The sequence below is a fragment of the Schistocerca cancellata genome, chromosome 2 (genome assembly GCF_023864275.1).
Source record: "Schistocerca cancellata isolate TAMUIC-IGC-003103 chromosome 2, iqSchCanc2.1, whole genome shotgun sequence".
Classification (NCBI taxonomy): domain Eukaryota; kingdom Metazoa; phylum Arthropoda; class Insecta; order Orthoptera; family Acrididae; genus Schistocerca; species Schistocerca cancellata.
In genome coordinates, this window is record NC_064627.1 from 699595103 (window position 1) to 699620840 (window position 25738).

The following is a 25738-nucleotide window of genomic DNA, read 5'->3' on the forward strand; positions in this document are numbered from 1 at the left end:
ATTCTCTGCTATTCCTGTCTCCAATTATATTTGTCGAACTAACTTATCAACAATGTGTCCATTTTCTATTGTTTCGATTTCCAGAGGATCATCTATGCTAAAACTGCTTGGTCATGGCACAAGTCATAGCACATACACATCACAGAAAGATGATAAAAGATACAGACAGACTAAAAAGCATGGGAACTGTCGTAGTATATATTACAAATATCTCATTACAATTACATTCTGTAAACTACGGCTCATACAGAATAAAGGAGTATGTTTCACGCAAGTATTTTTAACTTAGATTTTAAAACATATTTTATCCTTCATATTTTTATTACTACTGAATGGCTATTGAAAACTGAAGCTACTGAAAGAACACAACACGGTGTAAAATAGTTAGGGAATTGTTATCCAGTCACAAATGTTTTCTCTTTGTGGGTTTCTAATTGAGTATATTCTACAGCCCTTTTATACGATCTCATGCTATTAACTACAAATCCTATAAGGGACTATACAATACATTCTGGGATGATAGTGCTGAAATTCCTAGATGCTTAAATAGCAGCATACACGAAGTTCTCGAATTAATGCCCAAATAGTTCTGCTAGCTCTTGTCTGGACGCAGAAGTTCCTCTGGAAATGCACAAAATTATCCCAGAACATGATTTGTCAGGCCATAATAAAATTATAATGGGCGACTTTGGAAACATGTGCATTTCATCGGTAATGATAATGGAGCGTACACTGATGCTGATGATGATAGCACTCAGTTTTCGCATAATAGTCTGAATGTCAAACTTTCAAGGTCCTTTGTACAAACGACTAGTCGGTGTAGGTTGTGATACTCACTTCTCATTTCCTGATAATTCCTAACTGTTATTAGGTTTCACAATTTTGAGTTCAGTGTAAGAACAACCTGACCCGCTGAATATAGTAGAGGTTTTAAGAAGTTTGCTGTTCTGCTCACACTGTGCGGGATGGATGACACTATCTGTAATACCGTTCTGCGAACTTGGATGTTTCCACCTGCAGCCTAACTTCAGGCGAACGCTAGGACTTTTACGAGTAGTTCTACAAATCGAAGATCTCTCCTTTAATTCACTACGTATACGTGGAAGTGTCAGAACTTTCAAAAATGAACTTTACAAGCTTTCAAATTCCGCAAATGGAGCCCGACATTAAGGTCGGTGAAAAACAAGTACCGAATTTAGGAATTGATGACACGAAGTGAAGGACTGTGTTTCAGAACAACTTACAACTTCAGTGTTGTAGAGGCCTTCCGCCCCCCTCTTTATGAACAATCCTAACGTATCCAGGTCTTTCATTCGCCTTCCCGTGTTTGTCTCATTTCATTCCGCTTCATAGTATTGTCCCCAGATATATGAAGCACACGGAAGGCCCGAGACGTTTACCGTTGAACATGCGATCGAGTGCCATCGGGTTTTCGCTTTGTTGTGGGTATTATCTCGCAGCTATCCACAGTTAATGAGAGCAGTCATTCGGTATACCAGGTACTGTCTAAGTCGTTCTGTATTTTATTACGATCACGCACCCACAATACTTTCTTATCGACAACAGCATCGTCTGCGAACAGCCTGAATGTGCCTGCTGATCCTCATATTTCGCTTATGTATAGTGAGAACATTAACAGAGTTGTTAAGGCTTTTCCAGGTTCCCCGAAGTTACTTTCGTTTCTAGCGAACATCTACCATACTGGATAACTTACAGAGTTTTATTTATCACAAATTCCTCAATGCGGTCACATATTTATGAACATCCACTGTGAGGCAACATCTTGTCTGTCCGTCGACCATGTGTTAGGGTGACTAATAACTCCCGACAACAAGTAACTTGATAACACCTGCCGTAATCGTGCATATAGGATTAAAATGTATAAAACACAATTTGAAACTCTAACAGCGCTCCTCGATATTGGAACAGAATAAGGTGCATGCTGCACCGAGAGTGTAAGATTTGTACCGGTAAGTTCGTTGGCTGACTTGTAGAAGCGAGGGGTGTGAGATAAGGTTCTCACGTGCACGGCAGGTTGGAAAACGTGACTGCACACGTGTCAGCGCGTTCCGTAGCCGTTGGCTCATCCTCGGCCTTGCCTGCAAAGCTGGCTGAGAATACTTTATGAGGCGCGCACACATTACATTCCTGAATGCTGTTATCCTGGAGGGGATACTAACAACGTGTTTCATACGTCACCATCTATGTCCGAGTAAACTTTCCCCGTTATATTAGCACCTGCTGCACGGGTGGCCAAGCTCCATGAATGCACTCTTTCAGACAAGTTCCAGGAACTCCCTTATTTTACACGATGATTTTTTACCTTCTGCTGACCACTATCATCGGTGCTGTTATATGCTCTCAGGATGAGTACAGAAATCAGTTAATCTAACCGCAGCCTATACCCTCGTTGTTTTCGATTTTGCACTATGTATCCAGGCAAATCACTTTGACCAGCATGTTTTCACGAGACCCCTAACTGTTTACAGACACAGTCCATATGTGTTCACTACTTTCCTTTCTGTTTTCCACTTATGGATTCGACTCAGGACCGTCGCATCTTCCCGTTCCGGAAGCGGGCGCTTTAACGCACACGGCTATACGGCCGGGTAACTCCACTAATATCACAGAGATTTAGTATTGCAAAACATGTCCATTGACGAAATATAAGTCCAAATATGAGGAATGGGAGAGTAAATTGCTGTAAAAAATTTGGTGCACTAGTATTTCGAAACCTAACAGTCGTCATGGCTACAGCTTTCCATCATATACCAGTAGAATATGTATAACGAAGCGAAATTTTTCGGATTTGTTTAACACACTTTCTGCTATTAGGAAACCGGTAGAAATACATGAAATACATGAGACGAACCCTGCCGATGACGCACGACAATGTAAGCGGAAATCCGTTGCTTGATTCACACGAAAAAACCGTAAAGAAATATTGAGTATTTGCGTATCATTGTTAGATACATTAACAAGTTATTTAATAACTCAAATTCGATTGAAGCCTAATAACACTACTGTACCGCCAATTGCTTATGAGCATAAAAAAATCTCTATTGTATAATCAGAAATATTGTTACCTTGATTAGGAACAGTTCTAATGACTAACGTATATAGTTTTTGGTATATTTTCCACTTTCTTCCATATGTGGACAATATCACTATGAAGAAGCTGGAGTAAATTAGTCAATCTTAACATGTAACGTACATCAGTAGAGATTTAGCAAAGAGTTCCATGGTGAGTATCCATGGTATTTTCCAACAGAGGCAGCTAGCAGGGTATAGAGCACATTGTGAGTGGAGACATTGTGGCCAAAGTGACCGCGCCAGAAAGAACCGGTTAAAAAAACACGCCGTTTATCGTCCGTTTAGTGTAACATGAAACGGCAGGTCAACGAGCAAACAAGCACAGCTATCATCTCGTTGCGCAGAATTGCAATTCATTACGAAAGAGCTTTGCATGATGCTTTACATTCAAGAGGTCGCTGTAATTTATGGTTCCCATTCTCCGACGTAGAAGCCAGTACTACTTGAGTTCAAGGTAGATGTAGCTGTCCTTACGCCTCAAGGGATTACGTAATTCTTACTACACATGCCAAAACCAGTCCAATAGCGAAAACGGTTTCCCTGAAATCCGCAGTCAAGTAGCCTTCACCATAAAATGCAGACACGAGAGTTTTCATTTATTAAGAGAAAACTCTCGGTGTGGAAACATCTAGGCAGACATCAGTCTTTATTTTCCGTCAGCATAATAGGAGACGTAATACTAAATATGCGTCTAAACATTCATATATGTCTGTTGTTGTGCTATGCTGTCACCAATCAATATTTATCCTTGACATCGGTCATTAATCTTCACGTGATTACCTAAAGCGAAGAGAAATGGAGAGATTGTGCTTTCCTAGGATAATAATGGGTAAGTTTAGGTCCTCTATCAAAGGTGAAGGACCTGCCACGACATACGGTACACCGATCACTGGGTGCTACTCTTTACCTGGGCTCCTTATTAGGAAGCAGTAACTAATACGTGGACATAGTTCGTAATACAGCTGTTGCTCTCCCGTATATAGATACAGCACAGAGGGAAGAGTTTTTGGCATACACAGAGCAAAGCCAGAAGTGGACGTTATGCCAGCTGACAAAGAAAATAATCGTAAGGCTGTGTATTTAAGTTTTTTAAAAATTACGAAGGCCATTGTCGATCGAATACCGGAAATTTAAATGTATAGTTTGACGTTATATCTCGCAGTCACCATACTATCGAGTCACGGTGGAATTTTTAGTCTACACTCTTGAAATATTATATCAGGTGCAAATACTCCCAGAACTCTTAGGTTTGGCTCACATATATGCCTTTGTAGAGCGCTGTTAACATCAAAGAAACATCATCAAACTGTTCTGTAAGTCCATATTTACGCTGATGGTTGCGGGACCTCGGCTGTTCAGTATAAAACGTAGAATCAAAAAACCCTCAGCCGTTTAAATTTCCAGTTATTTTATTTGAGCAGCCAGTTTCAGCGCTAAATTACGCCATCTTCAGGCTCCCTGACCGAGATGTAGGAGGAATCCCACCTCTGGTCCAGTCCTTATAGGGGCCAGCATTCGGTGACTGATATCCGTAGATTTTTTCTTAACTCAGCGATTCCTTTGGCGATCACTTGTCAATAGTTCGTTATGTTTGACGGTGTGATGGCGCTAGATGTTTACGATGTTCGTGTTGGCTTTCTGCATTCGCCGTATTATGAGTCTCGACCCCGCAGCTCCGCCTATGGAGGATTTAAATTTCGTTTCACACCTCTCTGTTGCTGCATTTGTAGCTTGAAAGTGACGGGGTGTTCACCCGTCGAAATATCTGCGGTTGTCGACAACGTTACCCGTCTGTATTCCCTAAGTTATTTTAATAATTTATTTTTTTCCACACTAAAAGATGTTTTGGTGAGACTACATGTATTTATCAGTATATGCAAGGAACCACAGTCGATCAATTGATCACTTACTATACTGTGCCTACCTTGTGTAACAGACTTTTATCTTTCGAAAGAATTCACTAAAGCCAGGAAGTAAAACAGAACACGAGGAAATATGTAAGGGAACAGGAGAAAAGAGATCTGCACGGTTGTTATTATTTCAGGATATATCATGTTATGTGTTTTTGCAGAGCATGGAAGAAGGAGATCGCGAAGGCGAGGCAAGCAGGGAAGGGGAAGAAGCCGAGCCTGCTGAGCGCCATCTTCCGCGCCTTCTGGCTGCAGTACGCCGTCTACGGCGTCATGTTGGCCATCCAGTGCCTCGTCATCAGGTAAGTCGCTCAGTGCCGCAGTAGTAGACAACATACTGCGTTGTTGCGTCTTTGTAATGAGTTATTCCTGGTCATCATTTGAGAGCGCGTCTCTGCTTACAGTGTCTTTATGGACAATTCGTTTCTGCCAGTAACTGTAACTGGCATACAACGCTTTACTGAATTCAAATGGTTCAAATGGATCTGAGCACCACGGGACTTAACTTCTGAGGTCATCAGTCCCCTAGAACATAGAATTACTTAAACCTAACTAACCTAAGGACATTACACACATCCATGTCCAAGGCAGGATTCGAATCTACGACCTTAGCGGTTCCGCGGTTCCAGACTGTAGCGCCTAGAACCGCTCGGCCACCCCGGCCGGCTGCTGCATTCACAACACACATCACAGAACGTGTTCAGACTTTTTATTATTGGTTCATGTGACAGTTTTACAGATTCTCACGTAACTTCAGAATTCTGTAATCGATTGCTTTTTGCACATTCATATGACATTTGGCGTGCACACTATATCGTGCGAGCGAATGAGCACGATTGTGAGACAATCTGCCAACAGCCTTCGGACGAATGAGTACCTGTTTGCTCTGCATAATGTTATAGGATTACATTAAGTACAGTCTGCAACCACGCGACCGCTACGGTTGCAGGTTCGAATCCTGCCTCCGGCATGGATGTGTGTGATGTCCTTAGGTTAGTTACGTTTAAGTAGTTCTAAGTTCTAGGAGACTGACGACCTCAGAAGTTAAGACCCATAGTGCTCAGAGCCATTAAGTAGTGATTTAGGGTAATCAGAACTAATAGCGAGAAGTGACAGGAGTGGAAATATACAGTAATGCAAGGAAAAGCGTTCCAGTAATCATGGGTCTTCAAATGAGTCGTTTGCGAGACAAGTGTAGTGTGTGATAAAGAGCCGACAGGGACCGATGACCGTAGCAGTATGGTCCCTTTAACCCCCACAAACCAACCAACCAAAGAGCCGACACTGACTTCGGGAAGAAATATCGTCCTAGTTAATAAAAACGGATTTAAAATGTAAACTTTTCGATGAAGTCCTTATGCAGTTGTTCTCATAATTCACCCATGGCCCAAGGTTGTGGAGTGGAAGCACGATGGGGCACCGGCACATTTTTCTGTTGATGTAACGAGCCAATATGGTCCCGAGCAAGGTGGCGCATTGGTTATCACACTGAACCCACATTCGGGTGGACGACGGTTCAAATCCATATCCTGCCATCGATGTTTCCGTGATTTACCTAAATTGCCCCAGGCAAATGCTGGGATGTTTCCTTTGAAAAGGGCATGACCGATTTCCTTCCCCATCCTTTCGCAGTCTGAAACTGTGTTCCGTCTCTAATGACCTCACTGTCGACACAACGTTAAATTCTTCCTTCCTTCCTACATTGTGGTCAAAGATGGATAGGTCGAGCAGGGCTCAAAGTCCAACATCACTTGAACTTAATCCTCAGGATTTATGCCAGGATTTATGCTGGTCCCTTTAACCCCCACAAACCAACCAACCAAAGAGCCGACACTGAATTCGGGAAGAAATATCGTCCTAGTTAATAAAAACGAATTTAAAATGTAAACTTTTCGATGAAGTCCTTATGCAGTTGTTCTCATAATTCACCCATGGCCCAAGGTTGTGGAGTGGAAGCACGATGGGGCACCGGCACATTTTGCTGTTGATGTAACGAGCCAATATGGTTCCGAGCAAGGTGGCGCATTGGTTATCACACTGAACCCACATTCGGGTGGACGACGGTTCAAATCCATATCCTGCCATCGATTTTTCCGTGATTTCCCTAAATTGCCCCAGGCAAATGCTGGGATGGTTCCTTTGAAAAGGGCATGACCAATTTCCTTCCCCATCCTTTCGCAGTCTGAAACTGTTCCGTCTCTAATGACCTCACTGTCGACACAACGTTAAATTCTTCCTTCCTTCCTACATTGTGGTCAAAGATGGATAGGTCGAGCAGGGCTCAAAGTCCAACATCACTGGAACTTAATCCTCAGGATTTATGCCGGGAGTCATGTCAAGGGTAAAGTGTACAATGAGAACATATAACACTGTCGATGGCTATAGTTAATCTGTATCTAATCAACATAACAAATCCGCAGGTCACTGTGCAGTGCATGGCGGAGGGTACGTCACACAAATGTTAGTTATTTGCTTTCATATTTCATTCGCATACATCGACCGAGGAGAAAATGATTGATTATCTGCCTCTGTAAGCGCTCTTACGTTATTCACACGATTGCTGGACGAGATATCGATGATAAGCGATGAAAACCTCGTAACTCCATTTTGTTAAATTTTACAGGAGAAGCAAAAACGGTCTTAAAAATAATATAAAATGATATAGATACAGTTGCTACATGTGCAACTTTATAGCAGAAGCTTAGTTATCGACAGATGAGGGAAATTCGTGCACTTTCAAATCTCTCTTTGATAATGGATTTACTGGTTACTGGAATTACGAGGTTTTCACAGACAAATGGAGTTACACGAGGTTGTAATTGCCTACCATCGATATATGTTACTGGCAGGATCTTCTTCGAACAAAATTTCGCGAGAACTACGTCGTGTTTCCTCCTATGATTCCCGTTTAAGTCTCCTGTTACACTTTCGTATGGGCTATACCAACGCCTTACGATCTTAGCAGCATTTCTCCCATATCTTTGGACGTCTGTTGTCATGCCTACTTGATAATGACTCCAAACACTGTAACAATACTCTAGAAGTAGTCACACTAACACTTGGTGGCTCCTGTCATGTTATTCGAGAAGAGTTAGCACGAAGTTTCTAGCTCCACTTCTTCAATCTCCATAATTACCAATAACAGCGCTCACATGTAGAACTAAACTGCGCATTTGCTTATCGCAGTCATCCTTACTGAGCCGAGTTGCAGATAGCCATTGGGTCATTCGCAGGCGTGGATGTATACTTAAAATGTAATTCACACTTTTATAGGACGGTCTCTTTTGTTGTGTAGTGTGCTGATCCCACTACCACAGAGATTTCGCAGTGTGAGTTCAGTGTTGTGAAAAGAGAAACAAAACTCGACGCCGTAAGGAATAAAAGGAAAAAATATAGACAATGTAGCCTGCAACATCATGGAACTGCAGTGGGATAAATCTCATTACTCACCAGTGCTCTACTCAGCCACCGACCGTTATTATCTGATACTTAACACTTGCGGTAGGTTGAGGCCGAGAGGTGAATACATCACGTAACACGTGCACCTCATTTGTCGAGTTGTTCATCCATTCATTTGTAGGCGCTCGGAGCTTTCTTGGAATTGCCATCGTCTTCACCGTTGCTACGTAATTCCAGTTACGTAGCTGAGGTACACGATTGCTCTCCGCTTTCCTCTCCGTGTGTTTTAGTCTTAGACTGTCTCTCTCCTCCGATTTCAACTCTAAGGTCTAATGTTACAGTTCCCATTAAGTGTTGGTCATATCTACTGGCTCCTGTTGTTTAGTTCTAAAGATAACTTTATCATTCCTAATGGCTTCACGCAGCATAAAATATCATATTTCTTCAATAGGGACGGCTTATTTCTTTCCTTACTACAGATGACGGTTTCACGAACATTGTAATGTTCATAATGAACCAATCTGCAGCGATGGAGAGATCTCCGCCCAGACATCCGGATTTACGTTTACTGCAGTATCATTCAATCATGTAAGACGAATGCTGGGATGGTTCCTTTGAAAAGTACAAGGTCGATTCCTTCACCTGTTCTCTTTCAGTTGATTTCCGCCTCGTTCTCCAAAGACACCACCGTCGACGATAGGGTCATTCTTAGTCGTCATTGTATAATTCAGAGTGTAATTCATACTTTTATACGATGGCCTTTTCCTGCTTTCAAGTCTAACCGTGAAGTTTTGAAAAGAAGTTAACCAAGTACGTACAACAGTAATCAACACGATCAGTCGGTTCCCTCCATACTTAATTACGCACGCCCATTTTGGAGGTGCTATATGCTTACCTTCTCTTTAGCTCTGAACCGGCGCAGAGACCTTTCTAAGGGACAGAATTCAATTGAATGTGGGGGCCTAATAAACACGAGATTTCCACACAGACAAAGTATTGTCTTTGATGAAACGTACATGCACTATACGGGACCGAAACTGTCCGAAGCTGGTCGGAGGCGGTGTCCCATCCAGGCAAAGGCCGGTCGCCAGAAACAAGGCTACAATACATTTCCGCCCGGGGTTCCTCTAAAGCTGCAAGACTACCTGCAGAAAGAAATACGGACTGGACGGGTGACACGGTGATCCGTGGACCCGGCCACATCGCTAAGTTGCACGGCAAGGTGCAGCCAAGTAATTCGCGTCGCAAACTTGCCGAAAAAGCAAGGACAGTGGCCGCGGAAAATGACACCACGGCAGCTGCGAAAGCTTGCTGTTGACGCCATTAAAATTATTGACGATGAAGAGAGAGGAGTGAACGTGTTAATGGAAAAGTCGATGAAACGTGTAAGAAAAATGTTAAATTTGAGTAAGCCGATGATGTGCGATTTACGTGAGGAACGACACTATGCCTATTGGGATGGATATCAAGTGTCTACCGCAGAGAAGACGACGCAAAGTGGACAAAATACATATCCTATTGGCGTTGCGGATAAACAGATTACTACGCAACAATTTCTACGATATTATAAGCAGTGCAAATTTTCGAAAAGTTTACACCTTTCGCCGCGCATCTCAACTGCATTGTTAGCAAGGGAACTTTGAGAAAAATTTTCGAGCTACAGAATTTGCATTTAAATCTTTAACCACCAATTTATTTAAGGAATTCAAAGGCCAAGATCGCTTAAATACTGTTTACTGGATAACCGGTTTCAACACACTAAAGGTGCCATCGTCGAAACTGTTAACCTACATTCACATCCGATGATGGCACCTTTAGTGTGTTGAAACCGTTTATCCAGTAAACAGTATTTAAGCGATCTTGGCCTTTGAATTGTTTCTACAACAGAGTGATCGCTCCACTACACGCTATGTATTCACTGCAAAGTTTATTTAAGATTGAAAGATATTAATGTATGGTTATTTTAATTAATGTCGTAGTCAGAAGTAACATACATGAAAAAAATAGTTCCCGCCGTTCCGTTTTCCAACACAAAGAGGTGTAAAACATACAGTGTTATTCCTAAATTCATCTGAGGTTTCAGAAGACGACTGCGTGAAGTCTACCAAACCTACAGAACATAAAAACATGTCAGTAGAGAGAGCTTTTAAAACGTCACAGGTCTTCAGTATGGGCACCATCTGTAACGCAGCAAACGTCAATAAGAGCATGCAATTCGTTGACGTGAATTGTCCGGGAAGGCGCGACAGCAGCACGCTTTGCTAATCTGTTCGTTGGGTTGCCTATCTGAATGCGCTTGCTAATTCGATCCGGCAAAACGGAGTAAAAGATGAACAATGAAAGTTGAACACAGCAGGTTCAATATAAGCATAAATTTGAGAACTGATGCAAAAACAGGACACTTCAGAGGTTTTCTCACCCCTGACCCAACGCCACGCATCACTCTTTAAAGACTGTTGACGGTGACTCGCCTATTTACATGTTATAATAACTCACTTTGTAGCTTTCCAGCACGGGTATTATAAAAATTGTTGACGGTGCAGTTTGTTGTTGTTGTGGTCTTCAATTCGAAGACTTGTGTGATGCAGCTCTCCATGCTATTCTATCCCGTTCAATGCTCTTCATCTTCGAATAATTGCTGCAACTTTACTGTATTCATCTCTTGGTCTATCTCTATGATTTTTAGCGCCCTCCCCCCCTCCCCCCCCCCCACACACAAACACATTTCCCTCCAGTACTAAACTGGTGATCCCTTGATGTCTCAGGATGTGTCCTGTCAACCGAACTCTTCTTCTAGTCAGGTTTTGCCACAAATTTATTTTCTCCTCATTTCTTTTCAGTACCTCCCCATTGGTCACGTGATCTACCCATCTAATCTTGAGCATTCTTCTGTAGCAGCAAAAGCTTGTATTCTCTTTTTCTGTAAACTGTTTATCGTTGATGTTTCACTTCCATACATGGCTATACTTCATAAAAATACTTTCAGAAAACACTTCCTAACACTTAAATCTCTATTCGATGTTAAGAATTTTCTCTTCTACAGAACCGCTTTTCTTGGTATTGCTAGTCTACATTTTATATCTTCTTTACTTCGGCCTCATAGGTTATTTTGCTGCCCAAATAGTTAAACTGACCTATTACTTTAAGTGTCTAGTTTCTTAATCTAATTCTTCGTCGTTACCCGATTTAATTCGACTACATTCCATTATCCTTATTTTGCTTTTGTTGATGTTCATCTTGTTTTCTCCTTTAAAAGCACTGTCCATTCCGTTCAACTGCTCTTCCAAGTTCCCTGCTCTCTCTGACAGAATTACAGAGTCATTGGCAAACTTCAAACTCTTCATTTCTTCTCCCTGAACTTTAATTTATGCTCGAAATTTTTCATTGGTTTCCTTTATTGCTTGCTCAATGTACAGGGATAGGCTACAACCCTATCTCACTCCCTTCTCAACTGCTGCTTCCCATTCTGCTCCTGGACTCTTATAATTTCCGTCTAGTTTCTGTACAAGTTTTAAATAACCTATCGCTCTCTGTATTTTACTCCTCCTACCTTCGGAATTTTGAAGAGAGTATTCCAGTTATCATTGCTATTTATAAGGCTTGAAATACATTATATCAAAAAATATGATTTATACTTGAAAAAAGAGACAGCATTGGTCGTATATTTTTTACTATCGCAAAATCGATTTTCTGTCACTGAGTGACCATCTTCAGTGCTATATTGTATAACTTAAATTAGGATGCACTGTTGTCAATAAGCTTACGGCAATCACATGTGATTGCCGTAAGCTTATTGACAACAGTGCATCCTAATTTAAGTTATACAATATAGCACTGAAGATGGTCACTCAGTGACAGAAAATCGATTTTGCAATAGTAAAAAATATACGACCAATGCTGTCTCTTTTTTCAAGTATACCTGTTATCTGGTCGTAGTGCACAGGACAACATGGAGTCGCCAATCAATATGATTTATGTTAAAGTTTTAGCGGTGGATCGATTTTGGATAATAGTAGGCGACTGTACACGTACAAACGTGAAATTTTTGAAATGGTCAAATTACGAAGTGACGTTATTCCGTGTTCATGAAACGTACTTGGAAAAGGACAGTTAGATTTAATTGTTAACACGATATGAAATTAGGTTCTGAGAATTACGGAAACTTAGGAGAAATAGAAGCCAGATTGGTAACGCAGAAAACAAATTTTGTAATACGAATAAGGTTAAATTAGACAAACTATCGAGAGTCGAGAGGGATTCAAAGCGATTCTGCCAGAATGTCGAATCAATATCATTAATGTCTGGAGCAAACGATATCTTTCCCGTATCTTCCAAGCTGTAATCAAGAATGCTCTTGCTGCATGTTGCTACAGGAATTTATACTTGGTAATCACTTCAAGAAGGTGACTATGCTAATGATGGATTTCTTTGAAAGTCTGACTCCAAAGCACTGCTGAATACAGATGGGTGACATATCAGTTTACGTCAAAGACTCAACAAGGACGTTCGAAAGGTCAGGTCAACGTCTTGCGTGAATGCGGTCAGTTCTAAGACTGTGAATGGGATTAGATCTAAGACAATAACGATATTTTTGGTGCCATGACTCTGTTTCAGTGTAGCCGTACGGGCTGTCGCAAAGGAAAAGAGTGTGATGCTAATGTGGCTCCATCTTGGGCTGATCGCCACTAAAACACTAATCATACTGGGCAAAAAAATGTGCAAAACGAACAAGACATATACAGAAGATTGAATCTTTACATTAACAAGCGGTACATTGAGGCTCAAGTAAGCAAAAAAGAAAAGCAAGGCAAGACCGAGTCAACGTAAGTTGCAGATACTCTCATCGAATCCAGTGTCAAACAAGTAGTATTTGTACGTGACTTTACGGTAGTTAGAGCGTCATGTACGTGTTCCAAATTGAATTTTTAGAGCATTGCGTGGTTTATTATGGAAGATCTCGTAATGAAGAAAAATATATAAATCTGAGTCAATCACAGAGTAATTCATATAAGGCCTCGTAAAATTAGATGGCTCCCTTATACTGGTACGCAGTGATATGGCAACCCCGGTTCGAACTATAGTTCAGCATCAGCGTGCTCGCACAATGTGGAGTTGATTTAGATGCAAGGCGCGTGAGAGGTGGCGCTGCCAGTTCTCCGTTCCTGGAAGGCTGGAGGCGCCTCGTTGAGGTAACATTCCGGAAGCGGCAGAGAGCCCGCTTTCCATCTGCCAGCCTGCTGCTGCGGCTCCTGCCTATGCGATGTATTACGCGGTCGAGCGCAACGGGCTGTCACCAGCAAGAGCAGTTCTCGTTCTCAGGCGTCCACCTGTAGCATTACGCTGCACAGCGCAGAGCGCAAACCGTACAAGGCCATTTTCATACACACCATTACAACTGACTCAATCAATGAGGTGGTGGCCGATCCTGAATCCTCCGGTTATATGGTGAGAACTTGGTATCGAACGGGAATGCGAATTCTCTCTTTCGCCGTCAACGGCCTTCAAATCGAGTCATCCTAGATCACCTCGCGAAGCGGAGAACAGCCTCAGTTTACAAATGCATTTTCTTTTACGTACACTGAGATGACAAAAGCCATGAGATACCTAATAATATCCAGCGCCCGGGTTCCCGGGTTCGATTCCCGGCGGGGTCAGGGATTTTCTCTGCCTCGTGATGACTGGGTGTTGTGTGATGTCCTTAAGTTAGTTAGGTTTAAGTAGTTCTAAGTTCTAGGGGACTGATGACGACAGATGTTAAGTCTCATAGTGCTCAGAGCCATTTGAACCACACCTACTAATATCGTGTCGGTCCCCCTTTCGCACGGCGTAGTGCAGCAACTCTACGTGGCATGGACTCAAAAAGCCCCTGTAGAAATACTCAGCCGTGCTGCCTCAATAGCCGCACATAATTGCGAAAGTGTAGCCGATGCAAGATTTTGTGCACGAGCGACCTCTCAATTATTTCCCATAAATGTTAGTTGGGATTCTGAATGACCAAATTATTCGCTCGAATTGTCCAGAACGTTCTTCTAACCAGTCACGAACAATTGTGTCCCGGTGACATTGCGCATTCTCATCCATAAAAATGAAGTCCGCGAATGGTGCAAACTGTCTCAGAGTAGCCAAACATAAACATTTCCAGTCAGTGATCGGTTCAGTTGGACTAGAGTACCCACTCCATTACATGTTAACACAATCAACACCATTAATGAACCACCACCAGCTTACACAGTGTTTTGTTAACAACTTGGGTCTATGGCTTCATTGGGTCTGCGCCACACTCGAACACTACCATCACCTCGTACCAATTGAAATCGGGATTCATCTAACCAGTCCACGAGAGGCGCTGCAGGCGATGTCGTGCTACTAGCAAAGGTACTCGTGTCGGTCGTCTGCTGCCATAGTCCATTAACGTCGTATGTCCCACATTCATTTCTGCTGTTATTTCGCACAGTGTTGCTTGTCTGTTAGCACTAACAACTCTACGCAAACGCCTACGCTCTCCGTCGTTAACGGAAGGCCGTCGACCAGGGCGTAGTCCGTGGTCAGAGGTAATGCCTGAAATTTGGTATTCTCGGCACTCTCTTGGCGCTGTGAATTTCGGAATATTGAAATCTCTAACGATTTCGAAAATGGTAAGTCCCATGCGTCCACCTCCAAGAACAATTCCGCATTCAAAGTCCGTTAATTCCCGTTGTGTGGCCGTAATCAGATCGGAAATCGTTTCACATGGATCACCTGAGTACAAACGAGAGCTCGGCCAATGCACTGCCTTTTAGACCTTGTGTACGCATTACTACCACAATCGGTACACGTGCGTGTCGCTAACCCATGACTTTCGTCACCTCAATGCATACGGTTATACATATTTTTTACACACGTAGTACGTAGCCTAATACAAGCACAATATTCGGCCACGAAAAATGGGTGTGTGACATACGAATGCAACCCTAACAATGCCGGTATATTTTCACAAAACAGAGAGTTCAACTGTGATGCTCGTTTACTTATTCGGAACGGAACAACAAGTATTTGGAAATTATTCCGAGCATATGAGGTAAAAATGTAAACGTCTTCGATTGTTGTCGTTTCATACTCACGGTTCTGTTATTTTGCACTACCAGAGAGGCACAGTTTTTCTATAACTGAAGATTAAAATTTGGTATTTACAATGAGAAGTACCATCGAAAGAAATCCTTCCACAAACTTCGCAATCCGGCTACGTCTTGATGCAAATTTCAGACTCGTAGGTATTCGTTATGGGAAGGACACAAAAAGTAAAAAAGTAAAGTTCCCCATTGTGGACCTAGACCCCCGTGTCATCGCCTGCCAATGACTTCACTGGATGCTGTGTAGAGTGGTGTGTGGTCAACACACGGATCTCTCAGTCGTTGTCAGGTTTCTTCGTCGTGGAACTGCTACCGATCGCTTGAGTAGCTTCTCAGTTGGCCTCCTCTCACCAAGGAAAAAAATCCCTGACAGTACTGTGAATCAAACCCGGGTCCTCCGCTTGGCAGTCAGCCACGATGACCACTCAGCTAGGGGGTGTACAAGAATAGCTGTCAAAAAATTGTGGTTTGGACGAATATAATGTATGGCGTTGGATAGCAATGAAGAACAAGCCGCATCGGCATGCATGCGACAGCATGCGCAAGAATATGTTCCAAAATAGCGCGCAAAAAAATGAGATTTTCCGGTGCTCACACCTCGGGTTCTATTGGTAATGAAAAGATAGTCAAGTGTTTTGGATAGGACTTGGACTAGGGACCATTTGTATACCCAACAGAAGGATCGTCTTAGTGTCACTATCCAACAGTACAGGGTCAAAATATGAATATTACGCACTCCCTCCAGCTTAGTCAAATGGAGCAAATTTGGAGGTGGTTTGCCGTTGCCTTCCTCCAACCGTAATGGGAATAAATGATGATGACGAAGACGACGCAACAACACCCAGTCATCTCGGGGCAGGTGAAAATACCTAGGAGAAGAGTAAAGGGGACAGTGCCAGGAGGGGGGGGGAGGGGAGGCGGAGGGGAGGAATAAGGTGAAAGAGAAATTGGAAATAGGTGACAGTCAGTGATAATAAGAGACAGGGTATATGACAATGACAACGAGGAAGAGACAGCAGCAATAGGAAGGAAGGAATGAGGTTCTGGGCGAAAGAGAGAGCAAAAGGGAGACAGTGACAATGAGAGGAGACAGTAGTAGTACGAAAGAACAAACTGTGACTGTGAGGCAGGAGACAGTGACAGTTGGAGGGACATAAAGAAATAATGACAATGAATTGGGTTGATTGAGAAAGGGCAGGTGGGAGTGGATGGGTGTAAGTGACTTACAGCGATGGACTATTTGGTGCGGGCATGGATGTGTGTGATGCCCTTAGGTTAGTTAGGTTTAAGTAGTTCTAAGTTCTAGGGGACTAATGACCTCAGAAGTTGAGTCACATAGTGCTCAGAGCCATCTGAACCATTTTTGAACTAGTTGGTGTGAGTGAGTTACAGTTAGGGGATCCTGTAGGAGTTTGAGGTGAAACGGATGTTAAAAAGAGGGCGAATATCTTCGCATGCCAAAGCTTTTTAGAAATTTTTAAAGGTGCTGAGGAAGATAGAATGAGGCAGCTGGAACCCCACTTTTCAGTCTCAGTCTTTTAAATGAAGCATATTCTCATTTTTGTAGTCCAATATGAGCATTTTTGCGCTGATGTATATATACTTAAGCGACGCCCACTATTCCCCACGACACTCCCCTTTCTCCCTGTGTGATGTATTACGATCGTGAAAGGCGCATTCACCGAACACTTCTGTCCTTCCTTTCCATAATCGTTGTTTCTCGTGCACCATATATTTACTGTACAGTTCACAAACTATCGATTTAAGAACTTAGGGCAATACTTCTAAGTTTTAGAGCCCGCCACACTATCACCAATATTCACACAACCGTACATGGGTAATGAATATATATATATATCCTCAATAAGCTTAGGGTGTATAACTGTACAGCCTTATTCATGTATCGCTTATTCCGCACTGGAGTGTCAAAGTCTTAATTAACTGTCTTGTTTGAGTGCCAGGTACGCTATTCTAGTCAGCGTTTAGTCTAGAGACCAGCAAAGCTCTCATAACGGAAGGCGGGTAGGAGTTGGGGAGATAGTCGGCCTCTAGATGTGGAGAAGCGTACGTCCGCAGTGGAGCAGAGCGCACGCAGTGCAGGTTGTGGCGCGCAGCTGAGCCCCGCGCTAGTGGGGCCCGCCGGCAGCGGCGCCGGCGAGGCAGAGGAATGCTCGCGTGGTCGTTGAACCCCGCGGCGCGACACGGCGGCCCCAGAGGGACGAGCCGGCGGCGGGGCACCGCAACGCACTGGCGGAAACCTGTCACACGACGCCGCATCTGCATTTCCGTACACAGCAAAACAGCCTTCTGGTTCAGTGAGGCTACAAACGATCTAGGCGGCTCGGGTACTGTCCTGAAGACGTCGTCCTAATACTTACGAAAACAACGCAAAAGTATTCCAGATTGTTCTCAGATTTGTCACGGCGGAAGACAAACAAAATAAAGGTGACCCACAAATTTCAGTTATACGTCCTCTGTTGTTACTTATACATGCTGTTTATAAAGACTTTCCGTTCTACACCCAACGATTACATGCAGAGAACATAAAACATGACGACATTGAAAGGTAGAAAGCAATTGAGGAAATATTAAATAAAATTGCTTAAATAATTTAGAAATGGGATTGCTCGTAACTTTGGGAAAGCACAATATATTCGGTTCTACACAGGAAGTAACTTCAATGAGAAACGTAATAAATTACATAAACACGAGGTGCTAAGTCATGTTAGGTTGTCAAAACACTGAGTCAGTACACTGATGGAAGGTGTAACTAGACAAGACACACTGCGTAACGCCATAAAGAATTGTTTCCCATATTTTTTTTTCTTCTGCTATACCATTTCCGATAGATAAGATATAAATCAAAAGACAATGTGTAAACCTACACCCGCACCTGCAAAATATGTGTAGATACTTGAGCTGTGCTATCGACCAGTATACTGCTAAGCATTTATGTGTGCCACTGCAATCATTCATAAAAATCATTACTCAAATTGTTTTGGAACAACGCAATTCACAAATGATTTTTGGACCTGAGTCTAGTTTCGACGCTCGTTGTGTTTTCTTTAATTCTGATGTAGTACAGATTGTATCTTATGTCAACAGCTGAACACGGATAAGTAATCTGTTATTATATGTAAGTAAATAATTGTAAATGCAAAAGCTGTTTTACAGTATAAATTATCTTTGCCTGAAGTCTCTGCAACTGGTACTAGAACCACACCGGCAATGGTGTTATGCACACAGTAAGACGTCAGAATGGTGTCAAGTACCTAGGGATGCATGTACAGGCCACAACTGCATAAAATGTTTTAGTGAAAATCACGTTTTATCATTAATGATGAAGGTTTTCCATTTATGTGTAACGATACGATTATTATAAATAAATTTCAAAATTTATTTTTCCCAACAATGAAGGTGAACTGACATCAAAAGAACTTTGCTGGACCACGCTTAAATATGAAACAAAAAAATATTATGCTTCCACTTAGACTTACGGAATATACTCGTAAACAGGATGAAAAATTTATTGTGATACTGTTATTTATGTTGCGGCTGTAGCAACTGAAAATAAGAAACACCTCATACTTACAGAATTGTAAGTGAAGTATCAATTATTCCATTTGTACATGTAAACAATTTTTAACAGGTGTTGCCACAGAGGAGGCTTATACACTAACCTCTCTCCCCGATACGTTCTTAGTATTTATACTTCGTACGAAACGATGCTTTATTTCCCTGTTGCATCACTCTGAAATAACCTGTGTGATTCTCAGAAAACCACCTGGTAATTCACACATATAAATAATTTAACTTTAAACAACGCTCTTTATGTGCTAGAGAAACATCCCTCACGCTTAGTTACTCGGTACTCGTTCCGTGGGTAATCTAGAACCAGCTATAAGTTGCCAATTAACACCAACATTCAAAAAACATTAAAAAATCTCCCTGCGTAAATATTTTCCACTGTATGTGCTGATGATTCTCTAACAACTGATTTGTGCAGAATGCTGTTCAGGGCGCTGGTTCCTTTAATACCCTTGTTTAGCGATAATTAGGAAAAAAAGGAGATTAGAGTTTAATGTTTTGACGACGATGTCAGTAAAGATGGAAATCAGATGGCTCAGGGATGGGGAAAGAAAAACTATCGTGCCCTTTTCGAAGGCATCATCTCGGTATTTGCTTTAAGAGACTGAGGGAAATCGCGGAAAATCTAAATATCTACGACTGAATGGGGATTTCAACACTGATCTTTGTGAATGCTGTTGAAGTGTTCGATAACTGAGTTTATTGCTTCCCTGGCATGTCCAGTTCAGAGTAACGTCGCTAAAAGTGGGCCTGTGAACAGTTGCCTCTATATATTCTATCTCCGATGAAATGTCCAAACTTATGGACGAATATAGCTAATTCTCTTCACTGCAACAGTAAGATAGAAAGCATCTCCATAAAGTGCCTACAGTTGTACACTCTGAGAGTCTGCAAAGTATGACGTGCTGTAACTCTCAAGTCTTCGCTTCATACTTGTTCTCGAAACTTGGAAAATAGTGAACAAATTACGATCTTATCGAGATCGTTCCAGATGTGTGATGTGATTGAGGACTTCCATTCACATAGAACCCAGCACGTCTCCCTAAACGGTACAAAATCGATAGATGCAAAGGTAATTTCACGACTATCTTAAGGAAGTATAATGGTATCGTTACCATTTACAATATACATAAATGATCTAGTGGACAAAGTCGGGAGAGCCGTGTGGCTGTTTGTCGATGATGTGGTTGTCTATAAATGAGTAGCAACGACAGAAAAGAAAGTGATAGCGAATTGCAGGAAGACCTGCACAGGATCAATTACTGGTGGAGGGAGAGGCTGTTGCCTCTGAACGTCAATAAATGTAATGCATTGTACACAAAAAGGCGAAGAAATTAACTATTGTTGCATTATAAAATTATTGGTAACTACTGTAAAATACCTAGGAGTAACCATCCGGAGCGACCTAAAGTAGAATGACCACATAAAACAAATTGTAAGAAATGCGGATGCTAGACTGAGATTCTGTGGAAGAATCTTAATGAAATATAATTCATACACTAAATAATAGGCTTACAAAACGCTTGTTCCACCGATTCCTGAGTAACGTTCATTAGCCTGCGACCATTAAAAGTTGCATAGATGGAAGACAGAGAAGATCCAACGAAGAGCGGAGCGTTTCGTCACGGGATCGTTTGGTTGATTCGAGAACGTTGCGGAAATGCTCAACAAATTACAAGGGGAGGGGGGCACTGAGGATCACTGAGAGGTTTATTACTGAAATTACGGTAAGGTCCAGGCAACATATTACTTTGTTTGAAGCCATATTGACTATTAATCGACCGTGATTGTTAAAAAATATGGAAACGTGTTTCATATATCGCTACAAGTCATAAAATTTGCTGACGCTTAAATTATTTAATTAGCAACATGTCTGAGGTTAGATCTTATCATCAGGTTATAGTGGCAGGAGAAAAACATTTAACACAAGTGAGCGTAGATGTTAAAAATTTTTCTATAGTCTTGAAAGAAGAAATGTGCTGCGGTCATCTTTGTTCTACTACTTCCTCCCAACTACGTCTCGCGAAATGGCCACAACGAGAAAATCAGGTAAATTGGGGACCACGCGGAGATTTACTGGCAATAATTTTTCTCGCGCGTCATTCATGAATGGAAAGGGCCAAGGGTAAAGATACTGCTGCCGGAATACCCTCCGCCAAAGACTTCAAGGTGACTTGCGGTGTTTAGATGCAGGTGTAGGTAATTGGTACCTGCCTTCAAGTGCTCGCCAGTTCAAGTTTTTCACTTCCGCGACACTCCCCGATGAGTCAAATAAGCTTCTGACAATTCGTGCCATCCTTCTCTGTACAGTCCTATTTTATTTGGATACGAGGATTACTTGTAGTTGGTAATGAGGGTAACCCATAAAAAGCACAGCGGATTGGCGTGAGAACAGTGTCCCACTCCCTTAGAACCGTCTGTCGTGATACTATGGAAGGTACGCAGGGACAGCAGGATAGGGCGTGTCGTGGGCAAGGGCGTGTCGTGTGGGGGCGACCTTGCGCGCGTGTGACGGTGACGCTGTTTTGGCGCAGGCTGGCGGCGTTCAGGATCTGACCTCAGCGCAACACGTTCGCCTTGGCAGGGATTTTTACCTGCGCGAAACGCCGCTGCCTACGATCTGCAAGCAGTGAGGGCGCTGTTGCAATCCCGCGCACCTCTCTAGCTGAGGGAGACTCTATAATAATTTGCCCCCCCCTTTAGAAAGCTGCTCATGAGTCTTATATGCGAATTCACACCGACTGCTCTAAGGGCAGCGGCAATGCTCTGCTCAAGATTATTCCTCGAGTTCATCGAGTGTTTGCCATGGAGACACAGGCTGAATACGAGCTTCAATAATTTTCTTTATCTGAGACAAAAGCATATTGCATGAGAAAAGTCACTTTATCTCACTATCCTATTGTCAGTAATGAAAGAACTAAGCCCACCCGAAAAAATATATGTCACCCATTAAAGAGCACATTGGTCTCTTTGGGGTGGTTCTTTGATGTTTTGCGAATGTTTTTCGTACCATAACTCGGGCCCACTCATTTAGGTTGTCGTGAACATGAACCACGATGTTTATTCCAACATCCTCTGTTATCAAGTGTTGTCCTTTCTTCACCTTAGCAATGGGTAAGTTGCGGACACTTACGTCTGCTAAGATGACAATAGCCGTGCTCATAGTGCATCAAGCATACATGGAGGTGATGGAAATGCCATGTGGCTAGGGCCTCCCGTCGAGTAGACCGTTCGCCTGGTGCTAGTCTTTCGAGTTGACGCACTTCGGCGACTTGCGTGTCGATGGGGATGAAATGATGATGATAAGGACAACACAACAACCAGTCGCTGAGCGGAGAAAATCCTCGACCCAGTCGGGAATCGAACCCGGGCCGTTAGGTATGACATTTCGTCGCGCTGACCACTCAGCTACCAGGGGCGGACACGGAGGTGATGAAAGTCATGAGATACTTCCTAATATCGTATCGGGCCTCCTTCCGCCCGACTAGTGGAGCAACTCGAAGTGACATGGACTCACCAAGTCGTTGGAAGTCCCCTGCAGAAGTATTGACCCATGCTACCTCTATAGCCGTCCACACTGCGAAAGTGTTGCCAGTGCAGCATTTTGTGCACGAAATGATCTCTCGATTATGTCCATAAAGCTTCAGTGGGATTCTTGACGAATTGTACAGAATGTTCTTCAAACCAATTGCGAACAATTGTGGTCCGGTGACATGGCACACTGCCACTCATAAAAAATCCATCGCTGTTTGGATCCATCGCTGTTTGGGAACATGAAGTCCATGAATGGCTGCAGTTGGTCTCCAAGTAACCGAACATAAAAATTTCCAGTCAATGATGGGTTCAGTTGCACCAAAGAACTCAGTACATCCCACGTAAACTCAGCTCGCACCATTATGGAGCCTCCACTATCGCTTGCACGGTGCCTTTTTGAAAATCTGGGTCCTTGGTTTCGTAGGGTCCGCGCACACACGAACCCTAGCGTCAGCTCTTACCAACTGAAATAGAGAGTTATCTGACCAGGCCATGGTTTCCCAGTAGTCTAGGGTCCAACTGCTATGATTACGAGCTCAGCAGTTCCGCTGCAGGTGATGTAATGCTGTTAGAAAAGGAACTCGTGTCTCTCTTCAGCTGCCATAGCCCATTAACGACAAATTTCGCCGCACTGTCCTAACGAATATGCTGATCGTACGTCGCACATAGATTTTTGCGGTTATTTCACAGAGTGTCGCTTGTCTGTTAGCACTGACAACTCTACGCATACGGCGTTGCTCTTGGTCGTTGGTCTATTTGGATCAGCCGCTGGGACGTAACAATCAACATCCCCGCAATTTCCTAGCCCCTTGGGATGTAATCGTCATAGTGTGGCTTCAGCTATGGCATACTTGAAGGAACTTGTAAAGTTTCGTAGAATTATATCTGTTATCAAGGCTACAGGCGGCGTTATACGACATTAGTGAGGTTACCGTTGGTGACTACTTTTTTATCTCGTGCGCTTAATTTCCTGTAGACACAAAGACTCACAATTCGCCAAAGTGGATTCAAATAGACTTACACCAGGCGATCGAAACACCCCAGATGGGGTCTCCTGACCAATAATCCCATACGATTATTTTATTTATTTCATCTCGCTATCAAACTGTTAGTGACAAGTAGCACCTATACATCGGAAAGGAACTGTATCCTATGCATCAGTCTTCTTTAGGGAGTGTTTCTCCAATTCAACGGTTTAAGGACGTCTCATTACCTGATTTGAAGCTCCAGATTTTATCACCTATCTCCTCTTCTGTTGAAATCAACAAAATCTTTTGTATTAATCGTGAAGGATTCGTTCCTTCGGAGAGAGGAAGAACAGACGGAAAGAATAGTTCGCTGTAGTAAATTTTTCACCGGAGTGTGACCTCTTCTTCGAAAAGTGCTGTTATTACGAAAATAAAACGAAACTCGTGCGCGAACCCACACTGAGCCATCTATTAACTAGGATACGTAAATCTTCTGTGGTTCCAAACATGATGGATGCTTTTCTATTTAATGCTACTTCGATCGTTTTTGTGTTGATTTCGGCGTTTATTTCTTCAAGGAGCTTCTCAGCTGTCCTCAGCGTACACAGAAGACATCTTCACGAAGCCGCAGAGAAACCGCCCAAGATGGTGCAATGGCAAGACGCTAAATTCGTATTCGACACGACGGCGCTTCAGATCCCAGTACGACCATCCAAGTTTAGGTTTACCATTCTGAGAAACTTTCGCGATGCCCTCCTACGCAGTGAATCACTCTTTACAGATGCTAAGTTCGGTAGATTGCTTATGTGACTGTCTGTTTAAAGTATAAATAAAACCACAACGTAACCGGTCAATGAAATTTCAGTGTTTTCATCTGCTACGTGTTTCGGGCCTCTGCTACATCATCATGGCAGTTCCGATATTTTGTTCCGGTGCAGCGCTCCTATATAACCAATGATGTCAAAATGCACGGTCCAGTCAATTAATGTGACTACCCCCTATGTTCGACGTGAAAGTGCAAAATAACTATTCACAAACGATAGGTGACAGCACTAACATTGGAGCGTATATAAAGAGTGTCCGGGAGACGCGAAAAACAGTGCAATCGTTGTCGTGATGCAGAAACGGAGCGATTTATTTTACGTCCAAAAGGGCATGATCATTGGGTTGAGGGCCAAGGGTGGAAGCATTTACAGAATGGCCAAGTTTGTAAATTGTTCGTATACCGCCGTGATTAAAGTACACCATGCATGGAAAACTGCCGCTATCCAAAACCGGCTCCGCGGCAACTGTGGTGCACCATGGCCCACAGATGACTGGGGTGAACTACGCTTGCGGAAATGTGTACGGACGAATACACGTGCAACTGTTGAGCAATTTACCGCTCAGATGAACCAAGGGGCTACCACCAATGTCTCTTCAACGACCGTTCAGCGAACGTTACCGCGTATGGGCCTTTGCAGCTGGCACCTGGTTGATGCGCCCATGCTGCCTCCTATTTACTGGCGACGATGGTTTGAATTTGCACACCAATATAGCAATTGGACATCCGCTAAGCGGCGACAGATGGTCTTTTCAGACGAATCACGTTTTGTGTCCCATAGGTGTGAAACGTCTGAAAGCAAGCACCCTGCAACACTTATGGCCAGAACGGTACAGCCGAAGGGAATATTACCGTCTGGGGAATGTTTTCGTGACATTCCCTAAGTGATCTCGTCATTCTGGAAGGCACAATGGGTCAACAGAGGTATGCTTCTGTCCTTGGGGACCACGTTCATCTAACAACAGGACAATTCAACGTGTCACACAGCTCGCATTGTACGTGCTTTGTTTAAAGAGTATCAGGAAGAGTTCACAGTACTCATCTCACCACCAACTTCCCTGATTTAAACCCACCCGAGCATCTGTGTGACATCCTTGATGAGGACGTTCCAGCCACGGATTGTCATCCGAGAAATTTAGAGCAGCTGGCCACAATACTGAACTAGCACGGCTCTACATCCCTATTGTTACCTTCCAGAACCTCACTGACTGTCTTCCTGTACGTCTTGCAGCGGTTAGCGCTGCAAAAGGTGGTTATTCAGTCTTTTGACAGGTTATCATATTAATGTGGCTGGGTAGTGTGTGTACAGTCCTG

The 25738-nt window shown here is 42.9% G+C and overlaps 1 protein-coding gene across 2 annotated transcripts in view; it reads left to right on the forward strand.

Moving 5' to 3' along the window:
* LOC126162478 (ATP-binding cassette sub-family C member 4-like) overlaps window positions 1-25738 on the forward strand; it is a 290715-nt gene that overhangs the window by 173093 nt on the left and 91884 nt on the right. For both annotated transcript variants that reach the window (XM_049919019.1, XM_049919020.1), the window contains one exon: window positions 5165-5305. In XM_049919019.1, the coding sequence (XP_049774976.1) occupies window positions 5165-5305 (141 nt within the window). The remainder of the gene's footprint in view (window positions 1-5164; window positions 5306-25738) is intronic.